The following is a 21504-nucleotide window of genomic DNA, read 5'->3' on the forward strand; positions in this document are numbered from 1 at the left end:
CTGTGAGAACGGAACGTGTATAAATATAGAGAGAGGGTGGGGTGGTAGATTTTCGGCGGGAAGTTATCCCATCGATGCTATTCATACTTCGTTTTTACCAACTTATAAGTCATTGACCCTCACAAGAACATTTCATCTTCAATAGTCCAAAGTCATAAACTCACAAGATGTCGGCTCCTGAACCCAAGATGAGATATGTCAATCTCGGCAAGTCGGGATTAAAGGTATGTCATGTCTTCAAAAACCACCTCAACTTCCCGACCTCGCACGTCGGTCTTCCCACGACTTGATCATCGCCAACATATCTGCAGAACCGTAATGTGTATGAATGCTGATTGTCTGGTCTGCGTGTGGGTGGTATCGTATAGGTCTCCAAGCTCATACTTGGTTGTATGCAATATGGTTCAGGACAAGAATGGATGATACCAGACCACGAAGAGGGTATCCGTCAACTCAAATACGCTTATGATATCGGAATCAACGTGAGTATGAACATTACCATCTACCAGACCGAGAAGAGGAAGAAAGGCTGATTACTCCCGCATGTGTACTCGTACACGCAGACATTCGATACGGCCAACGTCTACTCAGCTGGTGAATCCGAGGTTATCCTCGGCAAGTTCTTGAAGCAGCACGATATCCCAAGAGAGAGCGTGGTAATCCTTACCAAGACGTTTAACACCGAAGGAACGTTGGAAGAGAAGGGACCCGCGGGCTGGACCAACCACAGAGGTTTGAACAGGAAGGTGAGTGGGCGCGGCCGCCGAGCGCCTGTAATCTCAGTCTCTCAGGTGTTTGGGTATTATGCGCATGTCGGTCGCTCTTTGCACACAAAAGAAAGTGAAGGTGATGCGGAAAAAGACTGACTCGGTTATCCCTACCCCAGCGTATCTTCGCTTCTGTCAAAGGCTCGCTCGAGCGACTCGGACTCGACTATATCGATGTCCTCCAATGTCACAGATTCGACAACGAGACCCCCATCGAAGAGACGATGCAAGCTCTTCACGACGTCGTACAAGCTGGTTGGGTGAGATATATCGGAATGAGCAGTTGTTGGGCTTGGCAATTCCAGCTCATGCAGCGTGAGTATCTACGTCCTGCACCTGCTTCGATCCACGAGACGAGATGCGGAGCAACGAGATCAAGTGGAGCCGAGCTGATCGCGGTGTTACTAGAATACGCACTCAACAACCGTCTTACGCCTTTCATCTCGATGCAGAATCAGCATAGCGCGATGTACAGAGAGGAAGAGAGGGAGATGATGCCCATGCTCAAGCATTTCGGAGTCGGTGTGATCCCATGGGGTCCCATGGCTGCAGGTCGTGAGTATTGTTTCTGCTCCATGTCTACATTGGGTACACAGCACACTTGCTGATTTGGGTGCATAATTGCAGTCCTCTGTCGACCTTTCAAGGAGATGTCATCCACTGTCCGAGGTGCATCTCGCGCACCAGACGGTCGAGGTGCTCAACCCGGCGATAAACTCATTATCGACAAAGTCGAAGCGATCGCCAAGAAACGAGGCGTCACAATGGCAGAAGTGGCAATTGCTTGGTCGTGTCAGAGCGAATGGGTAACAGCACCCATTGTGGGTGTGAGAAGTACGGAGAGGTTGGACGAGTTGGTCAAAGGGATGGAATTGGGTTTGACGGATGACGAGATCAAGGAGATCAATGAGCTCTATCAGCCTGTTAACATCAGAGGACATACTTAGGTAATGGCAGTACTAACAGAAAAGGGTGAAGGAAGAGCTCCAACAGGTATGTATGCGAAAGGAGGAGATTGGTTATATAGTCTTCGAGTCTCGATATGTTATGTCAAGTTTGTTGTCAAGTAACGTCACAGATAAATTACTTAACCGATCTGACATGGCACACACACCCTTGGAGATATGCCAAACCTCATAACTGACTGTCGCCTTCGCTGCAGTTGTATACGGCAACGGCATACATAACAGGATCATGGTCATGGTAGGATACTGACAACTTCGTACAGAAGAAGAAGGTAACAATTCTAATGAAAGCAGTGAGACCTTTGTCTCTACGTATACTGACTGGCCTGGCCGGAAGAAGCCGCATTGACCACCGAGTACCGTAGCTAGGTTCTCTGTCCCATCTCCCTCACTTCTCCGACCACTCTCCCACCTCCTTCTCACTCAAGACATCTCTCCACCCACTTCCCACCTCATCCATCCAATCCTCCAGCGAGCAAAATCTCACCAACTCGTGTTTCTCCTCCAAATCCCTCTTAGTCCAACCCTTCTTTCTACCTGTGAGGTCAATCTTCGTCCTCCAATAGTTCTCGACCTCCTTCTGGAACTCATCTCCTGTCTTGGTCCACCAAGCAGAATCGCTGACATGATGACGGATCTCCCCAGTGTTGACAAAGATGAATTCGACTTCCTTCAGTTCAATTATCACCGAAAACAATGCGCAAATGTGTGGCATACTATGTTGGCCTGTAGGATATGTGATATCTGAACAGAACTCTGCGCCGTCGTTCGAAGGTCGAAATATCCACATGAAACGTCTGAGTTTTGGCATCGAGGTGATTCTGCAGGGTCCAATACAATCATGTTTCTTGTCGGTTGACTCGGAGAGATCGGAAATCATGACGAGTTCTTCGATGGTTTCGGCGACCTTTGTCGAGAGACCGAAAGAAATAAAGTTTATCTTTGCTAGGGTCGCATTCCTGAGGACGAGACTTTTGGGTTCAAGGTGCTTCATATATTTACACTGTCGTTCCTGCCATGGGGCCACTCGCCACCAGGTGAAAGCGGTAGGAGCAGGTTCGGAGCGTGAATGAGATGTCGCATCGATTCGCAGAGTATGCAGATTGTTGAGCTGGAAGGGAACACCTAGCGCCTGACATCGACCAGGTTGATGATGGTGAATCGTGAAAATGCGAACGTCGTCCAGTACTTCTGGTCGAGTCTTGACGATCGAGCGAAATAACGCTCTGATATCGTTCTCCTTCTTCAGGTCCGCCCTAACAATTTCTCTTAACATCGTTTTACTTTCTTCGTCACCCAGTTGCACCTCAACTTGTTCCTCTTCCGTCCTTACCCTCCTCTTGATATTTACCTTCCTCGACCTGGTCCCAGCCTTGAGTGAGCTCTGATACCAGGTAGCGTATCCGGGCTTGATATGAAGATGGCGCCATACCATCGGACTTGCTATATTGTAGAGCGATTTCGAGACTCGACAGCAGGTTGCCAAAGTAACTTGATGATCCGATCGAGCGAGCTGATACATTATCATGGTGATGATTTCGATCGGCAGTGACGGAAAGGGTTTTGGGACCAAGTCGGTGGGAGAGGTCATGTTGAGTTTTGATGGATGGAAGGAGTCGTGGGGGTCTGTGTCATAGGGGTAACTGCGTAGTGATTATTTGCAGGCGTAAACTGCACTGGAATTGATGTGTTTGCTAAGACTCGTGTATACTCACTGGCTATGGACCATAGTGTTTGTGGTTGTCACTGCATAAAACGAATGACAATTGATGTGAAAAGACAATCGATGTGAAGAGGTAAAAGAGGAAGAAGGAAATCCAAATCATTAATGTTGCTTTTACACGTCAACCGGTTCCCCGTGTTTCACCACGCACAGACCGCCACAAAACGACACCTTTCTCACCATTGTCGTGGTCAGGCAAAGGGCAGTAGGGAGACGCTGCACATGTTCCAGTAGGACTATTGACGGTGCTATGTATGGTATCGAATGCCATCTTCTATGCGACTTGTGATGATGCATGGGTGAGAACGGGTTCCTGTATCATATCATCGACGACAAACCTGCCCTTTTGGCGAGAGACAGGAAACTTCTTGTATTTCAGAAAAGTCCAACCCTTACAAAATCTGCGCGTTCTCTGCGAAAAACCACTACTAGTTCTCTTCTTTCATGTCGGACAGGCTCTTCACATCCACCACAGGTCCCTTGTCTTCCTCCAGCCACATGATCACCTCTTTCTCGTCTAGCACATCTTTCCAATTCTCCATGTCCAGATATGCCTGCCTCGAGTGGTAGTTCACGGTTTCCATCCTCCTCTGCACTTTTTCGTCATCGTAGCCCTTGCGAACAAGCTGGCTACGGATGCGACCAGCAAAGAGCCATGCGATCTCTTCCTGCATAGATTGCTCATCACATTCGCTACGAGGACCATTCACTCCACCAGCGTTTACGATGAAGACTTCAACATCGGGATGCTCAGCGATGGTTCCGGCGAGGGCACAAGCGTGAGGATCGCTTCTGACTGCTCCTGCTACGTTGAATCGGAGACCCGTCCAGGTGTAGATCCAGCAGATACGTTGAAGCTTGGGCATGGAAATGAAGCGTGGTGACCAGTCGCAATCATCGCTCCTGGCTAGTGGAGCATCGCACAATAAGAAGAGCTCCTCAACCTCGGAGAAAGTGGCTGGCGAGACGAAAGCCCCTAGACCTAGGTGGCTCGCACGATGATCGAAGAAGCCTGGATCGGTGGTATGCACATTATGCATAACCAGTCGCTTTGGTCGTAAACTCTTCAGTAGTCGACAAGTCGGAGGTATGTCGTCGCAGTCCCATTGATGGTAACTTGCATGCGGATCGAGTGCGAGGTGTAATGTATGAAGGTTCGGTAATGCCAGTGTAGTCGTAAGGTCGCAGCGACACCACTTGACGTGATGGTTATGTACCGTCAAGACCTTCACCATCTCCCTCAACCTCTTATATGATGGCTGCCTGGAGTGCATCCCGCCGTGCTTTTCCTTCGTCTCATCGATTACCTCTTCACCTTTTTCGTCGGTCTTCGTCTTCCACGGCGAGAGGCGGAGATGATACCATAGCAATGGAGAAGCGATATTATAGAGTTCCTTGCTGACGAGACAGCAGTTGGCTAAAGTACCTTGCTCGATTGACAAGGAAAGGTATGATAGAATATGGGTGAGGATCTCGGGGGGAAGTATTTGTAGAGGAACGTTAGGCGAAGACTGAGACTGAGGTTGTTTCTTAGGTGATTCCGAGGATGAGGCTTCCTTCGATCGTTTCGTAGTCTTCTTCTTGGAAGTGGGAGTGGAAGTGGGAGTTGAAATCAGGGGAGGATCTTCTGCTCGATTGATTGTACGCTTTCGCTTCGGCTATGTTTAGAATGACGGAACAATCAGTAAGTCAAGTGGGTGGTACTGCGGCTCGTTGTTCTACGCGGCAGGGACGATTGTACTCACCGGCATTGTTCCTACTATGAACCTTTCTTTGGTTCGAGCAGCTTGGTGATGAAGGAGGGGTTTCTGTGGGTGGATTTATAGTAGCTGGAAGAGAGTAGAAGGAAAGATGAATGAAAGACATGAAAGTGTATTGTATGTCATTCGTGTCGAAAGGATGATTGACATCATCTCCATCATACTTTCGAATGTGGCACGGACCGCCACCTTGACAATGTGTCTCTTATCCCACTACTGCTTTGTCCAGTTATTGACTATACTCGTACATGATCATGCATGATCTTAAGCTGGCTACTCGGTCACGCATTCTCATATTCGTACAACCTATGATCCAGGTTGATACCGGATCATAGAGCCTTACTCTGCGAGAGTGTCCTGATCTCACTCCAGTCTCCCGAACCAGTGCCACAGTCGCTTCTAATCTAATATAATGTACCCTCCTTCAAGTTAAGCTTAACTGATCTCATGCTTAATCAGATATGCGATCTCGAAACGCCAGACAGTATCAATGCTCCTGTATCCATAGTATTGTGATCAGATGAATGACAATGTCATATGTGTAGTACAAAACGTGCCATGATGAAATGGTCTTATGTATTGATTTTGCTAATTTTGATGAAAGACCTATTAAGTCCAAGACAAACCCACTCACTCCGCCTGCCACCCCAGCTTTCTTCACATGCACATCTATTCCCTTCCTTCACACCACATCATGCTACCGCTTTAAAGGTTGACACCCTCGGGTCGGACGATCTTGGAGGTGTCGGGGATACCGGGCAAGGGGAATGAAGTAGCAAACTTCATGACGTCCTCCTTGAGCTGAGCGATGAGCTTGGGTGCCTCACCGGTACCAGACTCGTAGGTCTTGGTGAAGTCCTTAAGGAGCTTGGAACCAGCCTCCTCTTGTGTCTTGAGGGCGATCTGGACAACTCGGTGGAGGAACTCGGCGACCTGCTCCACATCCTTCTCGTACATGGATCGGGAAGTAAGGGCGGAAGCACCGACTCGGACACCACCGGGAACAAGGGCAGAAGCTAAGCGAAACAAGGTCAGTCAGATTAGCGGTGTCAAACCAGTTGGGAACCAGTTTGACTCACTGTCACCGGCAACGGCGTTCTTGTTGAGGGTGATGTGAGCAGCGTCACAGATCTTCTCAACCTTGGAACCAGTAAGACCGATAGGTCGGAGGTCCCAGAGGATCAAGTGGTTCTCAGTACCGTCGGTTTGAAGTCTGTAACCGTGCTTGAAAAGAACGGAAGCCATGGCAGCGGCGTTGGCACGGACTTGCTTAGCGTATTGCTTGAAAGCGGGGTCGGCGGCTTGCTTGAGAGCGACGGCAATACCAGCGATGGTGTTGTTGTGGGGTCCACCCTGACAAGCGGGGAAGACGGCGGCGTTGACACGAGCCTCGAGGTCGGACTCCTTGTCCTTTCGGAAGAAGATGAGACCGGCTCGGGGACCACGGAGAGTCTTGTGGGTGGTGGTAGTAACGACGTCACAGTACTCGAAGGGAGAGTTCTGCTCGGCAGCGGCGACGAGACCGGAGATGTGGGCCATGTCGGACAAGAGGTAAGCACCCTGGGCGTCGGCGATCTTCCTGAGTCTGGCGTAGTCCCAGTCTCGAGGGTAAGCGGAACCACCACAAACGACGAGTCGGGGCTTGTAGAGGTTGGCGTTGGTCTCGAGTTGAGGGTAGTCGATGATACCAGTCTTGGGGTCGACTCGGTAAGGGAAGGACTGGAAGTAGATGGAAGAAGCGGTGATCTTCTTCTTGGCGGTGTAGTAACCGTGGGTCAAGTGACCACCGTCAGGGAGACCGAGACCCATGATTCGGTCCTGAGGGTTGATGAGAGCGGTGAAGGCAGCGAAGCTAGGTGAAGAAGCGTAAGCACCGATCCTACATGTTAAGGGGATAGTCGTAACTCACTTGGCGGTGGAACCAGAGTAAGGCTGGACGTTGACACCCCAGACCTTGGGGTCAAGGTTGAAAGCCTTCAAGGCTCGCTCCCTGGTAAGGTTCTCGATGACATCGATGTGCTAATGATAACACATACAGTCAGCCCCGCTCCGATTACATACGATCCAACGATTACTCACCTCGTTACCACCGTAGTATCGAGCTCCGGGAAGACCCTCAGAGTACTTGTTGGTGAGCATGGATCCGTTGGCCTCCATGACAGCAAGAGAGGTAAGGTTCTGGGAAGCAAATAAACAGACGGATCAGCTCAGCAGCACTTGTCAAGTGGCAATCAATGGGCAAACTCACCTCGGAAGCAATCAACTCGAGACCGGAAAACTGTCTCCAGGTCTCCTTCTCGATGAGAGCGTTGATCTCGGGGTCAGCCTCAGCCAAAGGCTGGTAGAGACAGGCGTTCTGAAGCGAGAGGTATTGAAATCAGCATCAATGTCTGATAGATCCAAGGGTTTCACTTTTCGCATTCTGTTGAGTGCTGATACTCACGAAGTCGGTGGGGACGGGAATGGAAGAGGACATTCTGATGGAGTTTCTGAGGGTGGTAGATCGAGCGGCGGTAGTTGTTTTAAGAGTGGACAAGAAAGTCGAACTCAACGATGGCATCGATGATGAAGTTGAGAGAGAGAAAAGATTGATGCAATAGTTGAAAGTGTTATTTTTCTTGCAAGTATGTGGTAAGGTGAAAAAGTTGGGTCCAAGTGGTCTGTGCGTGTCGGATTGACTCGTCGTCGTACAAATGCTCAAGGCCAAGGGGGGGTTTAGTTGAGGTACGGAGGGGGAAGCAAAAAAGCATTGGACCCTGAATACGAGAACTGAATTGGTACAGTACGAGTGAGCGATCGGGATATCCGGGATAAATTGTCAGTAATTGAACCAGAAGATATTCATAAGTGATGAGTATGAGGGGTGATATACGCGTATAGCATCAGTGAAGGATGTTTTCCTAGGTGGTGCAATGGAATGGACTCATGCTTGAGGAAGAGAATGTGTCAAGCACACGGCGCACAACGGAAGAAGGTGGTAGGGACCACTTCCTCTGCCTTTCATATGCGCTGCAGTGGGTGATCTGATGGCATCCAGTCAACTTCACCCGATCTGGTAGCAAGTCAAAGCTATCAGTCATCATTTGTCATGCTCATTCGATCCACTTTGTCTCCATTAGGGGGCCCTAGACACAACAGTGCTTCATTCAGGTCTCAGTTGGAAGATGTATGCATACCTTCCACCCTTGTATGCATCTGCAGCGACAGCATATCTTGATGGGTGGCAAATTCAATCAAAAGTGGTGACTCAACCGGAAAACCACGCGCGCGACTGATCTCCCCCGCAATGTTTTCATCCCCCGCGTCGCACTTTACCCAGACTTTCTTCACCTCTCCTTCCTCTCGCTCGCAAGACGAACCAGTAAAACTGCCAAAGTACCCCTCTCAGACGTCAAAGGGAAGAACGTGGAGGTGATGAGAGGACGTAGACATGAAAGTTCTCTGCGTAGCTGAAAAGCCAAGTATCGCAAAGAGTATCACGGAGATCTTATCCGGAGGAAGATGGAATACGGTGAGTTCGCTGCTTCTCCTGTATCAAATTACAAGGTGGTCAAATGTAGCTGACTGTTTCCTCTTTGAATGTAGCGAGACGGTCGTCACCAATATATCCGCAATTATGACTTTGATTATAACCTACCACCTCCCCTTGGCAATGGAAGAGGAGCAGACTTTACAGTCACTGCGGTACTTGGACATCTAACTTCTTCGGTGAGCTGGCACGAATATGAGATCTTTGATGTCAAAGCTCACTTTCTCCCTCAGGACTTCGACGACGATCATCGTAAATGGTCCTCATGCGATCCCTTTGCCCTCTTCGATGCTCAGGTACTCACATACGTCGATACTGTGAGTCAGCCGGAAGTAAACCCATCTGATGTCAGCAAGCTGATAAGCGAAGCAGAAACTCAAAAAGGTAGAACAGAACCTTCAAGCGGAAGCTCGACATGCGGATCTACTTATGATATGGACCGATTGTGATCGTGAAGGGGAACATATTGGTTCCGAGGTAGTGGCCGCATGTAGGAAGGTGAACAGGAATCTAGTTGTGAAAAGAGCGAGGTTCAGTGCAATCATAGCAGCGTGAGTAAGCTAATTGTCATTTCGGTAGACTGATCAGCTTATCACTTGACTGGCAGACAAATACACCAGGCATGTCGACAAGCCAACGATCTGGATATGCGTCAGGCGCATGCGGTGGAAGCGAGGATCTCGCTGGATCTGAGAATCGGAGCCGCTTTCACCCGATTGACGACAATGGGATTACAAGAGAGGGTGCCGGAGCTGGATCAGAAGGTGATCAGTTATGGTGAGTAAGAGCTGGTTATTCTCTGCTGGGACTCGTTAACTAGTTGAGCAAAGTCAGAAATCTCGTCTGAGCGCTGACCTTCGAGAACAGGACCATGTCAGTTCCCCACTCTCGGTTTCGTTGTCGACCAGTACAATCGTGTCCAATCCTTCGTTCCCGAAACTTTCTGGTATATCTACGTTGCTATCAAGCGGCAAGACGAAGGCGAGGAGGAGCAGTTAGTGGACTTCAAGTGGCGAAGAAATCATCTGTTCGATCAAGATTTCGCCGCTGTCCTCTGTGAGCAGTGTGAAAACGATCCACAAGCGACGGTCACCAAGGTGGAAACTAAGCCAACAACGAAATGGTGAGCCCGTTTCCTTTATAACGCACCAGCTTGGTCTGACTTAATCTCTTCACTCAGGAAACCTCTCCCCCTCACTACGGTCGAGCTGCAACAGTCTGGTTCTCGGTTGCTCCGTCTAGCTCCCAAGAGGGTTCTTGATGTGAGCTCCTCTGTGCTTCTTCTGTTCTTCTTGTTGTTTCCTGACGTAATCCCAGATCGCCGAAAAACTGTATCAAAAAGGTATCCTTAGCTATCCTCGTACCGAGACCGATCAATATGATCCTCAATTCGACTTCAACTCACTCATCCAAAAGCAGACACATGATAATCAATGGGGTCAATATGCTCAAAAGTAAGTCGATTGTGCCAAAATGTCATGACTATGCTGACCTGATCTCAGACTGCTCGACGGCGCATTTCAGAAACCTCGAAACGGCAAGAAGAACGATAAAGCGCATCCTCCTATCCATCCCACGGCGCATGCCGGTCAGCTAGAAGGGGACGAGAGAAGAGTATTCGAACTGGTGACGAGACGATTCCTCGCGTCCTGTTCGGCGAACGCGGAGGGAAAGACTACGACCGTTGAGATCGTCATCGCAGACGAGGTGTTTTCTACCAGTGGTAAGCTGATCGCACCGATTCAGATATCACGTCTCACTCACAACGCACCTCAGGTCTCGTTATCAGTCGTCGCAACTATCTCGAGGTATACCCATACGACAAATGGTCAAGCAACGCCTTGCCGGACTTCCAGGTTGGCGAGGACTTCATACCTGATGTTGTGACCCTCAAGGAAGGAAGTACTAGTGGACCTAATCTGCTCACCGAGGCCGATCTAGTTGGTCTCATGGACAAGAACGGTATTGGTGAGTGTTCAATTGGGCTAAAACGTGTACAACAAAACGCTGACCGCATCGCAGGTACGGATGCAACCATCGCTGAGCATATCGCCAAGATCATCGAGCGAGAATACGTGACAGAAAAGCAAGAGCAGAAGGTTAAATATCTGGTACCTTCAACCCTTGGTGTCGGCCTTGTGGAAGGCTATAACCGGATCGGTTTCGATCGATCTCTCAGCAAGCCCCATCTTCGTCGGGAGGTATGTTGTCGCGTCTCCTTTGAACTACAACAACACTGACCTAAAGTAGACTGAATATCGCATGCAACTAATCTGCGATGGGGTTCGACGAAAAGGTGAGATATTGGATCAGACTATCGACGAGTACAAAGAGGTCTACATCAAAGCCAGAAGGGAGTTTCCCACGATCCTCGAGGTGCGTCAAGTGGCGATTCCCAAGTACGATCTGAGCTGATTGAGATAGCAGAGTGTCATCGAGTATCTCCACGGTGCAGGTGAAGCGCAAGATGCACTCCGAGCAGCCGCGAGAGCTGGAAGAGGTCGAGGTCGGGGAGGCGCCGCCCGCGGAGCAGCTAGAGGCGGTCGAGGTGGACGAGGAGGCGGAGCGGGTGGTATGCCTCGCGGGGGAGGCGACGATGATGAGGACGATGAGGACGACGACGGACCCTCTGCGCCGCGGGGAGGAGGTCGTACAAGAGCTACTCGCGGTCGTGGGACATCCACTCGAGGTGCTGCAACCACAAGCAGAGCTAGAGGTAGAGGTGCAAGTGTGAACACTTCACGGTCGAATGGTAGAAAGAGGTCTCCCGACGATGGTGAGTAAACCGTCCTTGGTGTCATCCGGACTTCGCTAATTGCGAGTAGATGAGGAAATAAACACTGGCTATGACCGTCGAGGTGGTGGCAGTGGCGGAGGTGGCGGTGGTAGTGGTGCACAGACATGCGACTGTGGTCAAACGGCGGTCTCTCGTACGGTTACACGGTCGGACTCGGCTCATCAGGGGCGAATGTTCTGGACATGTCCGAAACCCCAAGGAGAACAATGCGGATACTTTGTCAGTACACGTTGCTTTGCTATCGTGGATTGATACTGATGACTTGGTGTAGCAATGGGCTGGCGATGATGATCGCCCTCCTCAAGCTGGACCAAGTCGGTCTACAGCACAGCATGTCCAACCTCCTCAAAAACGACAACGTACTTCTGTAAGTCTTGTCCACTTCCTCTCTGAGAAATCTAACTGACCACATGACTCGTACAGAGCCGGAATGATATGCACCAGAATGACGGTGACGAGGTCCGATGTGATTGTGGCTTGGAAGCATCCTTTGGGACCGTCATGAAAGATGGACCAAATAAGGGAAGACAATTCTGGTGAGCTTGAACAGAGGCCAGTGTTTGTGGAGCAGGCTAAGCTAATACTGCTTCGTAGGGCATGTCCGAACAATCCGAAAGCGAGATGTGGATTCTTCACATGGGCTGATGATACGGATGGCGGTGGTGGTGGTGGTGGCGGTGGAGGGGGACGAGCACCTTCTCGAGCTGGTCCGTCAGGTGGTGGTGGGGGTTCAGGGTCGTCAGGAGGTGGGCTTGCTTGGTTGAGACTATTCGACGATCAAGAGAGCTGACTATATTATGTATGTGTAGGCTGCTTCAAATGTGGAGAGGAGGGACATTGGTCAAGTGCTTGTCCGAATGATGGTGGTGGTCCTGGTCCATCGAAGGGTGGAGGTACAAGTAGATCAGCTCGTGGTGGTCGTACTGGCGCAACTGGCGGTGGTGGAGGAGGTACGACAGGTGGTGAGTAGTCATATAGTTTCCTAATCAACCCCATCCACTAGCTGACCAAATGATTGTCGGGTTTTAAAAGATTGTTACAAATGTCACGAGTCGGGACATTGGGCCAATGCATGCCCTAATGACGGGCTGGGTGGACCAAGTGGTGGTGGCGGTGGAGGTGGTAGTAGAGGCGGAGGTTCCAATACAGGGACAAGCGGAGGTCAGTCAACCATCTGAATACAATGAGAGCCAATGCTGATATCTCATTGGGGTAACGTAGAATGCTTCAAGTGTAAACAGGTCGGACATTGGGCTAGCGATTGTCCGAATGATGGTGATGGAGGTGGAGGAGGAAGGGGTAGGAGAAGCGGGGGTGGGAGTCGAGGTGGAAGTACCAAGAGAGCGCGGGGGAAGTCAAGAGGGAGAGGGAGGTGAGGCGGGGAACGAAGTCTCACAGGACGAGCATTCGAGTGTTAGCATGTTATTATACGCCGCCCCCTCTTATTATATTTCTAAAGACACATCATCATGAGCATCATTATTATTCGACCGCATTATAGACAACGCATGCATGCATTTACACGCATTATCTACATGTACTGTAATAGTGAGATCATTACCTACTATAACGAAGAGGAGTGAAATGTAAGACAACAACTTGGGTATAATCGATGCGAGGTATGTACTGTATGTAGGTATGCACTTCCACTTCATTAGATCATCGTGTCTCTCCAACCTCTTCTCTCCAACCACCGCCTTCCTACTCCAAAGCATTCACCATCTCCAAGAACTTCTCCCATTCGTCCTTCTTCATCCCATAACTCTCCTTGTTATCAGGGAACGTCCCCTCCTTAACGGCTTGGATATAGGCCCTTATAGCTCTTCGAGATTCTTGACCTATTGAACCGAATTGTCTTACGAAACGAGGGGCGGTAGGTGGTTTTCGAGGCGTACCCGTTCCCGCTGAAACCAGAGCTGAAGCTAGGGATGTCGTTGAGTCTAGCTCTTGTGTTGAGATCGATTCCACATCTTCCTCATATACTCCCAACACATCTGTAATCACCAATACCTGCCCACTCGTATCTTTCCCCGCTCCTATCCCAATCGTTAAAATACCTTCTACCTTCTCCGTGATAACTCGAGCTACTCCGCTCGGCACAGCTTCCAACAACACCGCAAACGCGCCTGCCTCTCTCATCTTCTTCGCAGTTTCCATAATCTCCAACGCGCCCTTCGCTGCTCGACCTTGGACCAGATAACCAGAGAGAGAGGTGGCTCGTTGGGGTTGAAGACCAAGATGAGGCATCACCGGTATACCTATCTCTGACAGACGTTTGACAAGTGGAAGTATCTCGAGTCCACCTTCAATCTTGACGCCGTCCACTCCACCTTCTTTGATCATGCGTAGGACGTTGGAAACTCCTTGTTCGAGCGAAACTTCAAACGAACCCATGGGCATATCGGCAAATACAAACGCAGATTTCGCACCTCGCGTAACGGCCTTGGCATGATGGATCATCTCGTCGAGCGTGATTGAGGTGGTGGAGTCGTGACCCAAAGCCACTTGCGACAAGGAATCACCGACAAGAACCATATCAACACCGCAGGTTTCAGACAGAAGAGCGGTAGGATAATCGTATGCCGTCAGGACGGTGATGGGGGTCTTGGAGGCGGACATGGCGTTCAAAGTGGCGAGTGTGACCTTGGCGGTTCGGCCTTGAGGGCGGACTGACATGTGACGAGCTTGGGGACGGGTATTGGATCGACCTGCTGCTGGTCATAGTCAATTTTAGCACATCTGATCAAATAGCACGCCATAGGCAGACTTACCTAAACTCAAAGGTCTCTGCCCAGAAACAGTGCTGAACTCTCTTCGCTGGCGATCTTTACCGAAAGGCCCCTTCTCGCCAGATTTCCAAACCGTGACATCGTCCCCACCACCAGAAACCAGCTCAGCCTTTGGCAACTTGATCCCCAACCGTTCCAGCTCCTCCAAATCCCCTCGTCCAGCCAAAAGATCAGCCTCCATCTCCAACTCCTCCTCCATTCCTGCCGCCAGAATCTCCTGCACCAAAGCACCTTCATCCTGCTCTTTCTCGGCCTTGCGAAGCCTTCTTACTCCTCTTGTTCGAGTGACAGGCGTAGTTTTCGACTCGTGTGGAAAAAGATCGCCCCATGATGATTTTCGGGCGTCGTGATAACCTTGTTTAGAGTGTGATTTAGAGAAAGTCAGTCGTTGGATGTTGCCTGATGACGACAGTTGTCAGCGATAGCCCTCGTGTGTGGTCGTTACTCGGTCCGCAGACATTCATTCCCTCGCAAGTAGGAAGCCCACTCACCATCCGGACAACAAGCATCCATTGTGACATGCCCACTTCTCTTCATAGGCGGCGCCACCATTCTCGGCCAAGCATATGCCTCCTTCCTCAAGTTCTCTTCCATGGCCTCCTTATCCACGTTCTGCGACCTAGCCACTCCTTCCTCATCTCCTTGGGGCTCATGAAGACTCACAACCTCTAGAATGGCTTCGTGTCCTTCAATCTCGCGGATCACACTTCTGCCCTCTAGCTTCAGCATTGCTTTTTCTGCTTCTTCCTTTCCTACACCTCCCATCCTTCCAGCTCTGCTCAGCTCCTCGACGTGTAGCTGGTCACTTGACGACACAGCAGGCCTTTCTCCTCGTCCGATGATGAGGTAACAGTATCCCGTATCTTCTTCCCCTCTTGACGAGTGCTTTGTCTTCCTCACGAAGCTAGGTCTTTGCAATCTCTGGCTGAAACCACAGATATCATCGGTGGACGCCAAGGGACACACGCCATCGTGGGGACATGGCGCTATAACATGTAATGGGGATTCGGAGGTCGATTGCTCAAGAATGAAAGCCCGTGCACGAGAGATGGCAGCCCAGCCTTCTGGGGTCGATCGGTCAACTAGCACGAGATAAGGGGATTCGAGCGCGAGGAGGTCGAGGAGATGAGTCTGTTGTGATGGCTGTGTGGGAAGGAGAGACAGCTGGAATGTGGAGAGGACTAGGGATGGCTATGAGAGAAGATAAATTCAGCTTAGAAATATCCAAGATAAGAACGTAGACACGAATCTGCTCACTTCGTGACCAGTAAAGGTGTATTTTCTGCTGAATTGCAAGTCGACAGCCGATTCTGGGACAGCTGAGTGATGGAAGACACACATGATCAGTCCGACCCGTTTGGACACGCGGCGGTAGGAAGGCTAACATACCTTCAGATATCTTCTTCGCTAAATCAAGTCCATGTCTGGACGAATGAACCAGTTGTATGTTCAGCTTTCCCCCGCTCGCCTCTTCGCCAGACGATGGCAGGGCACCCATAGCGTCCATAGTTGCCCTATGACCATGAGTCTTCCATTTAGCACCACTTCCTCTCTCCTAACGAAGTCATCGAGCTGGGGTACTCACCAGACACCAGGTCCTAGACCTCCTGAAAACTCTACAACCTCTCCGTCCCCTAACCAACCGGTCCCGAACCTCCTCTCCATCTCTTCCATGACATTCCTCACTACTCCATATTGACCAGGTAAAACCCCCGCAGCTTTGGCGAGTTCTCCTTCGAGCGTCTTACGAGGTTTACCGGATCTATGATCGTGTTTCGTTTCACGATCGCGAGCACGGGGTGAAGATGCAGGGAGGTTGAGGTAGGATAGTCGAATCTGACGAGGGTCTTCGTGTTCTGGACACGGAATCTAAAGCATTAGCACTGTCGAAGCCTGCGATGTAAGTGACCTTTTACTCACCATCAATCTGCCTTTGTATCCCTCTCTTCATCTCCTCGGGCAGCACCACCACTCCCAACCTCTTACTTCCCAATACCACCGCCGGGCTCCTTCTCTCTTCTCTCTTATACGCCGACCCATCTCCTCCTTCTCCTTCTCCACTATTCGTTGGTGGCTCATCGATGATCAGTCCGAAGTGGTGGGTCGGTTTCATACCCCCTGACGAAGATGACGAAGATTGAGGTTCTGCAAGTTCTATATCTGGAAGCGAGTGATTCCCAAATCCACGTTGGGTCGTCATCCTCCCTTTCCCTCTTCCACCTCCAGCAGGGGTGGTGGATGTTGAGCTTGTACTGCCAACGCCGGTGCCGGTGCCCATACCCATACCCATGCCATCTTTGATCAATTCTTTGAAACTATCGTCCAGTTCGGGCGAAGCAGCTCGTCTCACAACATGAGCAGCTCCGCTGGAAGACGATGCATGTCGTACCCCACCATATAGTGTAAACAGATTCGTCGTGTCGTAGGTGTGGGTGTTGGACTTGCGGTGTCTATTAACCGACAATTTGCTCGTGCAAGTTGGAAAGGTGGAGGTTGAGAGTCGGTGAGAAGGTGTATGCACCGCAGTCAGAAGACCATGTTGTCGTAGTAGTCGTGCGGGACGTGGTAACATCTTGTTCTTGCTTGCTATTGCCCACTAGATACAATGTGACACGAAAGCAAGTGACGTTGCACGAGTTGTGTGATTTTATGTAGATATAATGGTTGAAAGTGATGATTCAACGTCAAAAGTGAAATTATCTTTCGAGATCTGATTTATGAATTCCTCGAGAGATGACAGGCTGCCGCATCCCTGTTGCCACGTGGACCGGATCAATCCAACACTCATCACCCGGTTGACAATAACTTGACTTGCAACTCTGCATGGGGTGTGCATGCTACATTGCTACATAAACGGACAAACGAGTACTGGACAACATGATAGATAGAGAGACTTTTACACCACGACCACTTCCAACAGCTCAGATGACACGGCTCTCACATCCAGTTTTTACTTCTTCACCTTGCCAATCACTGTCATGGTAAAGACGTCAGTTGCTGATCTGGTATTGGTGCAATTATGTTACTCACCGGTGTCAGGGGCGTACTTGGAGATGGCGTTAGGGGGGTGAATCATCGCAAACTCCCTGTGGACTGGTCAGTGCATACCCCTCATGCCAGTCCATACGCAGGAAACTCACTCTGTGGCATCTCGACCGGCATAGAGCAAAATGGCCTTGGCACCACCGGCTGGACAAGCAGGTCAGCAATTAATCTGATGTTGAGCGCTCGATCGTTACTTACGGTGGTCGGCCAAGAAGCTGGAACAGAAATGTTGGTCAGCTGCAGCCGCGATGCAGCTCACTCAAGCAGACTCACTTGGTAACATCCAGAACCTCGCCGTCGATGATAACCCAGCAATCGTCTTCCTTGTTGTGCTTGCCGACTTCCTCAACTGTATACTCGCCCTTGGTCTGACCCTTCTTCTTGGTCTCGGTCTCAGGCAACTTCTCTTGCTCGACTTGAGCCAGAGTACTGTCGCCCTTCTTCGCTGGTCCACTGTCCGCGGGGACCTCTTGAGCTTGGGACGAGGCGCTCTTTTGGGTGTGGCTATCGGTTTGCGTCTGGGTCTGTCCATCTCCACCAGCCCATGAGAACTCGAGGTTGACGTTCTTGGAGTTGGGGTCGACTCGGATTTTGGTCTCAAGAAGATGGCCGGCGACGTTGGCAACTCTGTTGGCCGCTCGTTCATTGGCGAGTTGGGAGAGAAGGTAAGATGACACAGAGTCACCAGCCACTCGACCGAAAACGACACATCCACTGTGTATTTTGTCAGCTCTCGGCTATCCGGGTTCGCAAATCTCGACAACGTACAGGAGCGAACTACCACCAAGACGATTGGCACCGTGGACACCACCAGCCAATTCACCGCACGCGAAGAGACCAGGAATAGGCTTATCCTGAGCGTCGTGAACGGCAGAGTTGGTGCCAATCTCAAGACCACCCATAGTGTAGTGGAGAACGGGGGTCTATCATGGAGTCAGTTCAGGCATCTAATTGACAGTGCAAGCAATCCGAACTTACCATAAGCGCGACGTGATAGATGTCGTCCATTCTGAAGTCACCACCGCTGAAGAACTGTGGACTGGTCAGTGGCGCTATACGGGATGTACGCGAACAGCTCACCTTCTTGCCGAATGGGTCTGTGCCAGGGTTTTTGGCGTAGTTGTTGTGTTCGTCGACTGTGTGGACGTTAGCCCAAAGTCGCGAGGCTCAACGAAGAGCACTCACAAGTCTTCTTGAGAGCCTCTGGCTTGATCCCGATCTCCTTGGCTAGTTCCTCACCACTGTTGAACTTCTTCATGAGGCCTCGACCCACGTAATGCTTGCAGTGCCACTCAATCTCCTTGCTTGACTGGCCGTTGAGGACGAGTCGAATGGGGAACTACACGAGAGTCAGCATGCATCTCGATTGAAAGGCTCCGTTCATCATCCGTACGCACCTTGTTGTTCTCCCACATCTTACCAGTGACGAAGTCTCGGTGTTGCAATTCATCTACAAATCGGCTTCCGGTGTTGTCAAGCAATAAACCACCAACACCTCGCAGGGCCTCCGCTGCCAAGAATTTAACCTGCGAGGATGTATGTCAGCGGGAGTAGAATCTTAGTACCGCATACGTACCTTTGCATCCGGATCTTTAGGGTCCACAAGACCAGTAGGGTGAACTTGAACTTTCTCGAGGTCGATACCCTTGGCACCGATGGCCATTGCCATCTTGTGTCCGTCACCGGTACAGTGATCACCGTTGGTGGTGGGCTATAGCCGATCCGTCAGTTCAGTTAAGGGTAACGAAGCGCAGCGCGTGATCACCTACCAAATCATAGTATTCGGGTCGGTGTTTCTTCAACAGCGAGTCGCTGGTGAAATCGGCTGCATAACCACCAGTGGCAAGGATGACTGGACCGTATTCGGTGTACTGCATAGGTTGTCAGTAACACTGGGTGAAACGGACCTGCTGAGATCAAGTGGCGAGGATGGACTCACGTGCTTCCCGTCCTTCTCGTAATCGACACCGACAATCTTTCCGCCTTCGTCCAATAACTTTGTGACCTTTGCCTTCTTGAGCACTTTGACTCTGTCAGGAGAGCTTTCAGCCAAGTCCTCGAGCTACGCGATCCAGGCAACACACGGTCAGCCAAGATCAGTGCTTCGTGTTGTCATATACGTGACATACCTTCTCCATCAAGGCGTATGTGATTGTCATACCAGGGAATTGCGCGCCACCTCGATGCGTTCTCTTCTCAGAGTGACCACCCAATCGTGAGACCTTGCTCAAATCGAGGTTGAATTTCTCCACGAGCCAGTTGACGGCATCACCGGATTTGTGGGTGAGGACCTTGATGAGATCGTCTCGGGCGAGATCTCGAGCAGACTTCTTGGTGTCGGCGAAGCTGGAAAAGAGTAGATGTGTAAGATATCGGCCGTGAAGAGATCAGCGAGAAGGGAGTGTAGCAAAGTGACGGGGCGATGGAGGATATCACACAAGTGAGGTGACACCTACAATTTTGCCGCTGTGTCGGGGATACCGAGATCCTAAGATTATCGCGTTGTCAGTCAGGCTTTACAATCAAGGCTCGAAGTTGCGACATACTGCTTGAGCCTGGTCAGAGGAATATAGTTAGCTCTATTCTGTCTAGCAACTGTAATAAGAGGTAAGCTTACTTGAGTTCCTGCACCATTAATGCCACTTGTCGCTTTTGTAGAGTTTCCCTATACGTCCTGTCAGTTGTGCCACGCCACGCACATGTTGCAACGAGCGTGGAGAAACAACTTACACCCATGAAACTGTTCTTGTCAAGAAGGATCTACCATTAGATGAGCAGTAACATTGTCAGTACATTACACCCAAACGAGATACTAGGGCTAGATAGTTTCGATGAGAGGGAAGAAAAGGGGGGTTGCTTGCTGAACTAGTCACTCACGACGTTACCTCCTCGTTCGAGGACAGTGTGTGCTGCCGAGAGACCGGACAATCCACCGCCTACGATGATGACCTTGTTTGACATGATGTTGGGTTTGTATTTGATAGATCAGATACAACGAAAGGGATATGCTAAAGTAAGACCTAGCGAGAGCACTTTGAACAGTATGAAGCAGAGCAGACGCGATTGTTAGAGAGAGAGAAACAGAATGCGAGTGGTGAAAAGAAAGAGGTGTTAGTTATCCGGTTACTGCGCTCTCCTTTTCGACCAACGAGACCTCTTGCAATACCAAACAATTACTGCAAATGGAAACACTTCCGGTCTCTCCTCGTAGCCGGGGGGCAAGTTACATACAAAACAGTTGACACGTGCAATCCACCCACCTTACGTAACCCGCCACGAAGGACGAGGGCGGTCAACGCGTGGAGGTTGTGGTTTCGTCACAAAGGTTGTATGAGGATGATTTTGTAATGTTGTAGCAGAGTGCATGGTAGGATACCCAAGTTCTCAACAGAGCTCACATACAACCAAAATGGTCAGTAAGGTCGAAACGGGTGGGAGATGACTAGAGCTGACGCTCCTTTGCTGCTCGCCTCTCTTTACTGTCGACTTTACACGTATTCCTGCAAACGCTCTATCGTGTCGATATCGAATCATGTCACCCTTGTACTCCCATTGAACCGCTCATGATGTTTCTCTCCCTACACCCTGGCTCATATGAGTAGGCCACATCCGACAAGCTCTTAGGAGGAGCGATGCTCTTCGTCGCCGCGTTCGTATTTATCTACTACACCACCTGGGCTTTGTTACTGGTGAGTATTGTTGGTCTCGCTCACTACCGTTGCACACCATCACCACGATACGTTCGCTCCCATCCCGTCGCCTTACTCGTCTTGTTCTCCTGGAATCGTCATCTTGGTAACAAAGCATGACTGATTCTTTCCCCCCTCGTTCTAGCCATTCCTCTCATCCTCAACACCTATCCAATCCCTCTTCCCTCCTCGAGAATGGGCTATCCGACTCCCTCTCTTACTCCTCCTTTCAGGAATCACGCTGGTAGGCCTATTCTTCGCCAGAGTCATGTTGGGAGAAGCGAAGAAAAAGTCACAGAAGGCGGGCAAGAAGGTCTAGCGGAGCAAAGGCGGAGCGAAGGAGAGGAGTGGTATGCAGCCAAGGTAGAAGAACGTTAGCATATTCGCATGTATATATATATATATAGATCACACATTATTCGTACTCGTAGCTTGCGGTT

At 50.3% G+C, this 21504-nt stretch overlaps 8 protein-coding genes across 8 annotated transcripts; 3 read left to right on the forward strand and 5 right to left on the reverse strand.

Annotated features, from left to right (window-relative positions):
* Positions 1-167: 167 nt before the first annotated feature.
* On the forward strand, positions 168-1714 carry CI109_105961 (uncharacterized protein; the record flags this gene model as incomplete). Its single annotated transcript, XM_032005148.1, has 6 exons — positions 168-224; positions 369-482; positions 564-746; positions 887-1082; positions 1176-1322; positions 1395-1714. The coding sequence occupies 6 exons, from the start codon at positions 168-170 to the stop codon at positions 1712-1714; spliced, it is 1017 nt and encodes a 338-aa protein (XP_031860660.1).
* Positions 1715-2120: 406 nt separating this feature from the next.
* CI109_105962 (uncharacterized protein) lies at positions 2121-3167 on the reverse strand (the record flags this gene model as incomplete). The annotated part of the gene is made up of 1 exon (XM_032005147.2): positions 2121-3167. One exon carries the CDS (start codon positions 3165-3167, stop codon positions 2121-2123), a length of 1047 nt encoding a protein of 348 aa, XP_031860659.2.
* A 716-nt stretch (positions 3168-3883) lies between these two features.
* On the reverse strand, positions 3884-5206 carry CI109_105963 (uncharacterized protein; the record flags this gene model as incomplete). The annotated part of the gene is made up of 2 exons (XM_032005146.1): positions 3884-5113; positions 5201-5206. 2 exons carry the CDS (start codon positions 5204-5206, stop codon positions 3884-3886), a joined length of 1236 nt encoding a protein of 411 aa, XP_031860658.1.
* A 714-nt stretch (positions 5207-5920) lies between these two features.
* On the reverse strand, positions 5921-7775 carry CI109_105964 (uncharacterized protein; the record flags this gene model as incomplete). The annotated part of the gene is made up of 6 exons (XM_032005145.1): positions 5921-6231; positions 6295-7067; positions 7125-7234; positions 7295-7393; positions 7464-7571; positions 7659-7775. 6 exons carry the CDS (start codon positions 7773-7775, stop codon positions 5921-5923), a joined length of 1518 nt encoding a protein of 505 aa, XP_031860657.1.
* Positions 7776-8645: 870 nt separating this feature from the next.
* Positions 8646-12917, forward strand: CI109_105965 (uncharacterized protein; the record flags this gene model as incomplete). Its single annotated transcript, XM_065967754.1, has 20 exons — positions 8646-8726; positions 8801-8923; positions 8978-9061; positions 9117-9295; positions 9352-9521; positions 9612-9867; positions 9925-10006; positions 10062-10198; positions 10247-10467; positions 10521-10712; positions 10767-10945; positions 10995-11120; positions 11169-11520; positions 11570-11760; positions 11813-11908; positions 11965-12077; positions 12136-12287; positions 12351-12503; positions 12574-12702; positions 12763-12917. The coding sequence occupies 20 exons, from the start codon at positions 8646-8648 to the stop codon at positions 12915-12917; spliced, it is 3171 nt and encodes a 1056-aa protein (XP_065823826.1).
* A 325-nt stretch (positions 12918-13242) lies between these two features.
* CI109_105966 (3-methyl-2-oxobutanoate hydroxymethyltransferase) lies at positions 13243-16902 on the reverse strand (the record flags this gene model as incomplete). The annotated part of the gene is made up of 7 exons (XM_032005143.1): positions 13243-14255; positions 14313-14729; positions 14822-15521; positions 15588-15649; positions 15720-15844; positions 15916-16186; positions 16251-16902. The coding sequence occupies 7 exons, from the start codon at positions 16900-16902 to the stop codon at positions 13243-13245; spliced, it is 3240 nt and encodes a 1079-aa protein (XP_031860655.1).
* Positions 16903-17280: 378 nt separating this feature from the next.
* Positions 17281-20336, reverse strand: CI109_105967 (uncharacterized protein; the record flags this gene model as incomplete). Its single annotated transcript, XM_032005142.1, has 19 exons — positions 17281-17303; positions 17361-17416; positions 17471-17519; positions 17574-17590; positions 17649-18089; positions 18144-18298; positions 18354-18407; positions 18456-18511; positions 18561-18714; positions 18773-18901; positions 18952-19086; positions 19145-19246; positions 19315-19437; positions 19505-19721; positions 19832-19863; positions 19922-19930; positions 19993-20040; positions 20106-20135; positions 20253-20336. The coding sequence occupies 19 exons, from the start codon at positions 20334-20336 to the stop codon at positions 17281-17283; spliced, it is 1914 nt and encodes a 637-aa protein (XP_031860654.1).
* A 671-nt stretch (positions 20337-21007) lies between these two features.
* Positions 21008-21383, forward strand: CI109_105968 (uncharacterized protein; the record flags this gene model as incomplete). Its single annotated transcript, XM_032005141.1, has 2 exons — positions 21008-21064; positions 21210-21383. The coding sequence occupies 2 exons, from the start codon at positions 21008-21010 to the stop codon at positions 21381-21383; spliced, it is 231 nt and encodes a 76-aa protein (XP_031860653.1).
* Positions 21384-21504: the final 121 nt, after the last annotated feature.

This window comes from Kwoniella shandongensis, chromosome 11, assembly GCF_008629635.2.
Source record: "Kwoniella shandongensis chromosome 11, complete sequence".
In the NCBI taxonomy this organism is placed as follows: Eukaryota; Fungi; Basidiomycota; class Tremellomycetes; order Tremellales; family Cryptococcaceae; genus Kwoniella; species Kwoniella shandongensis.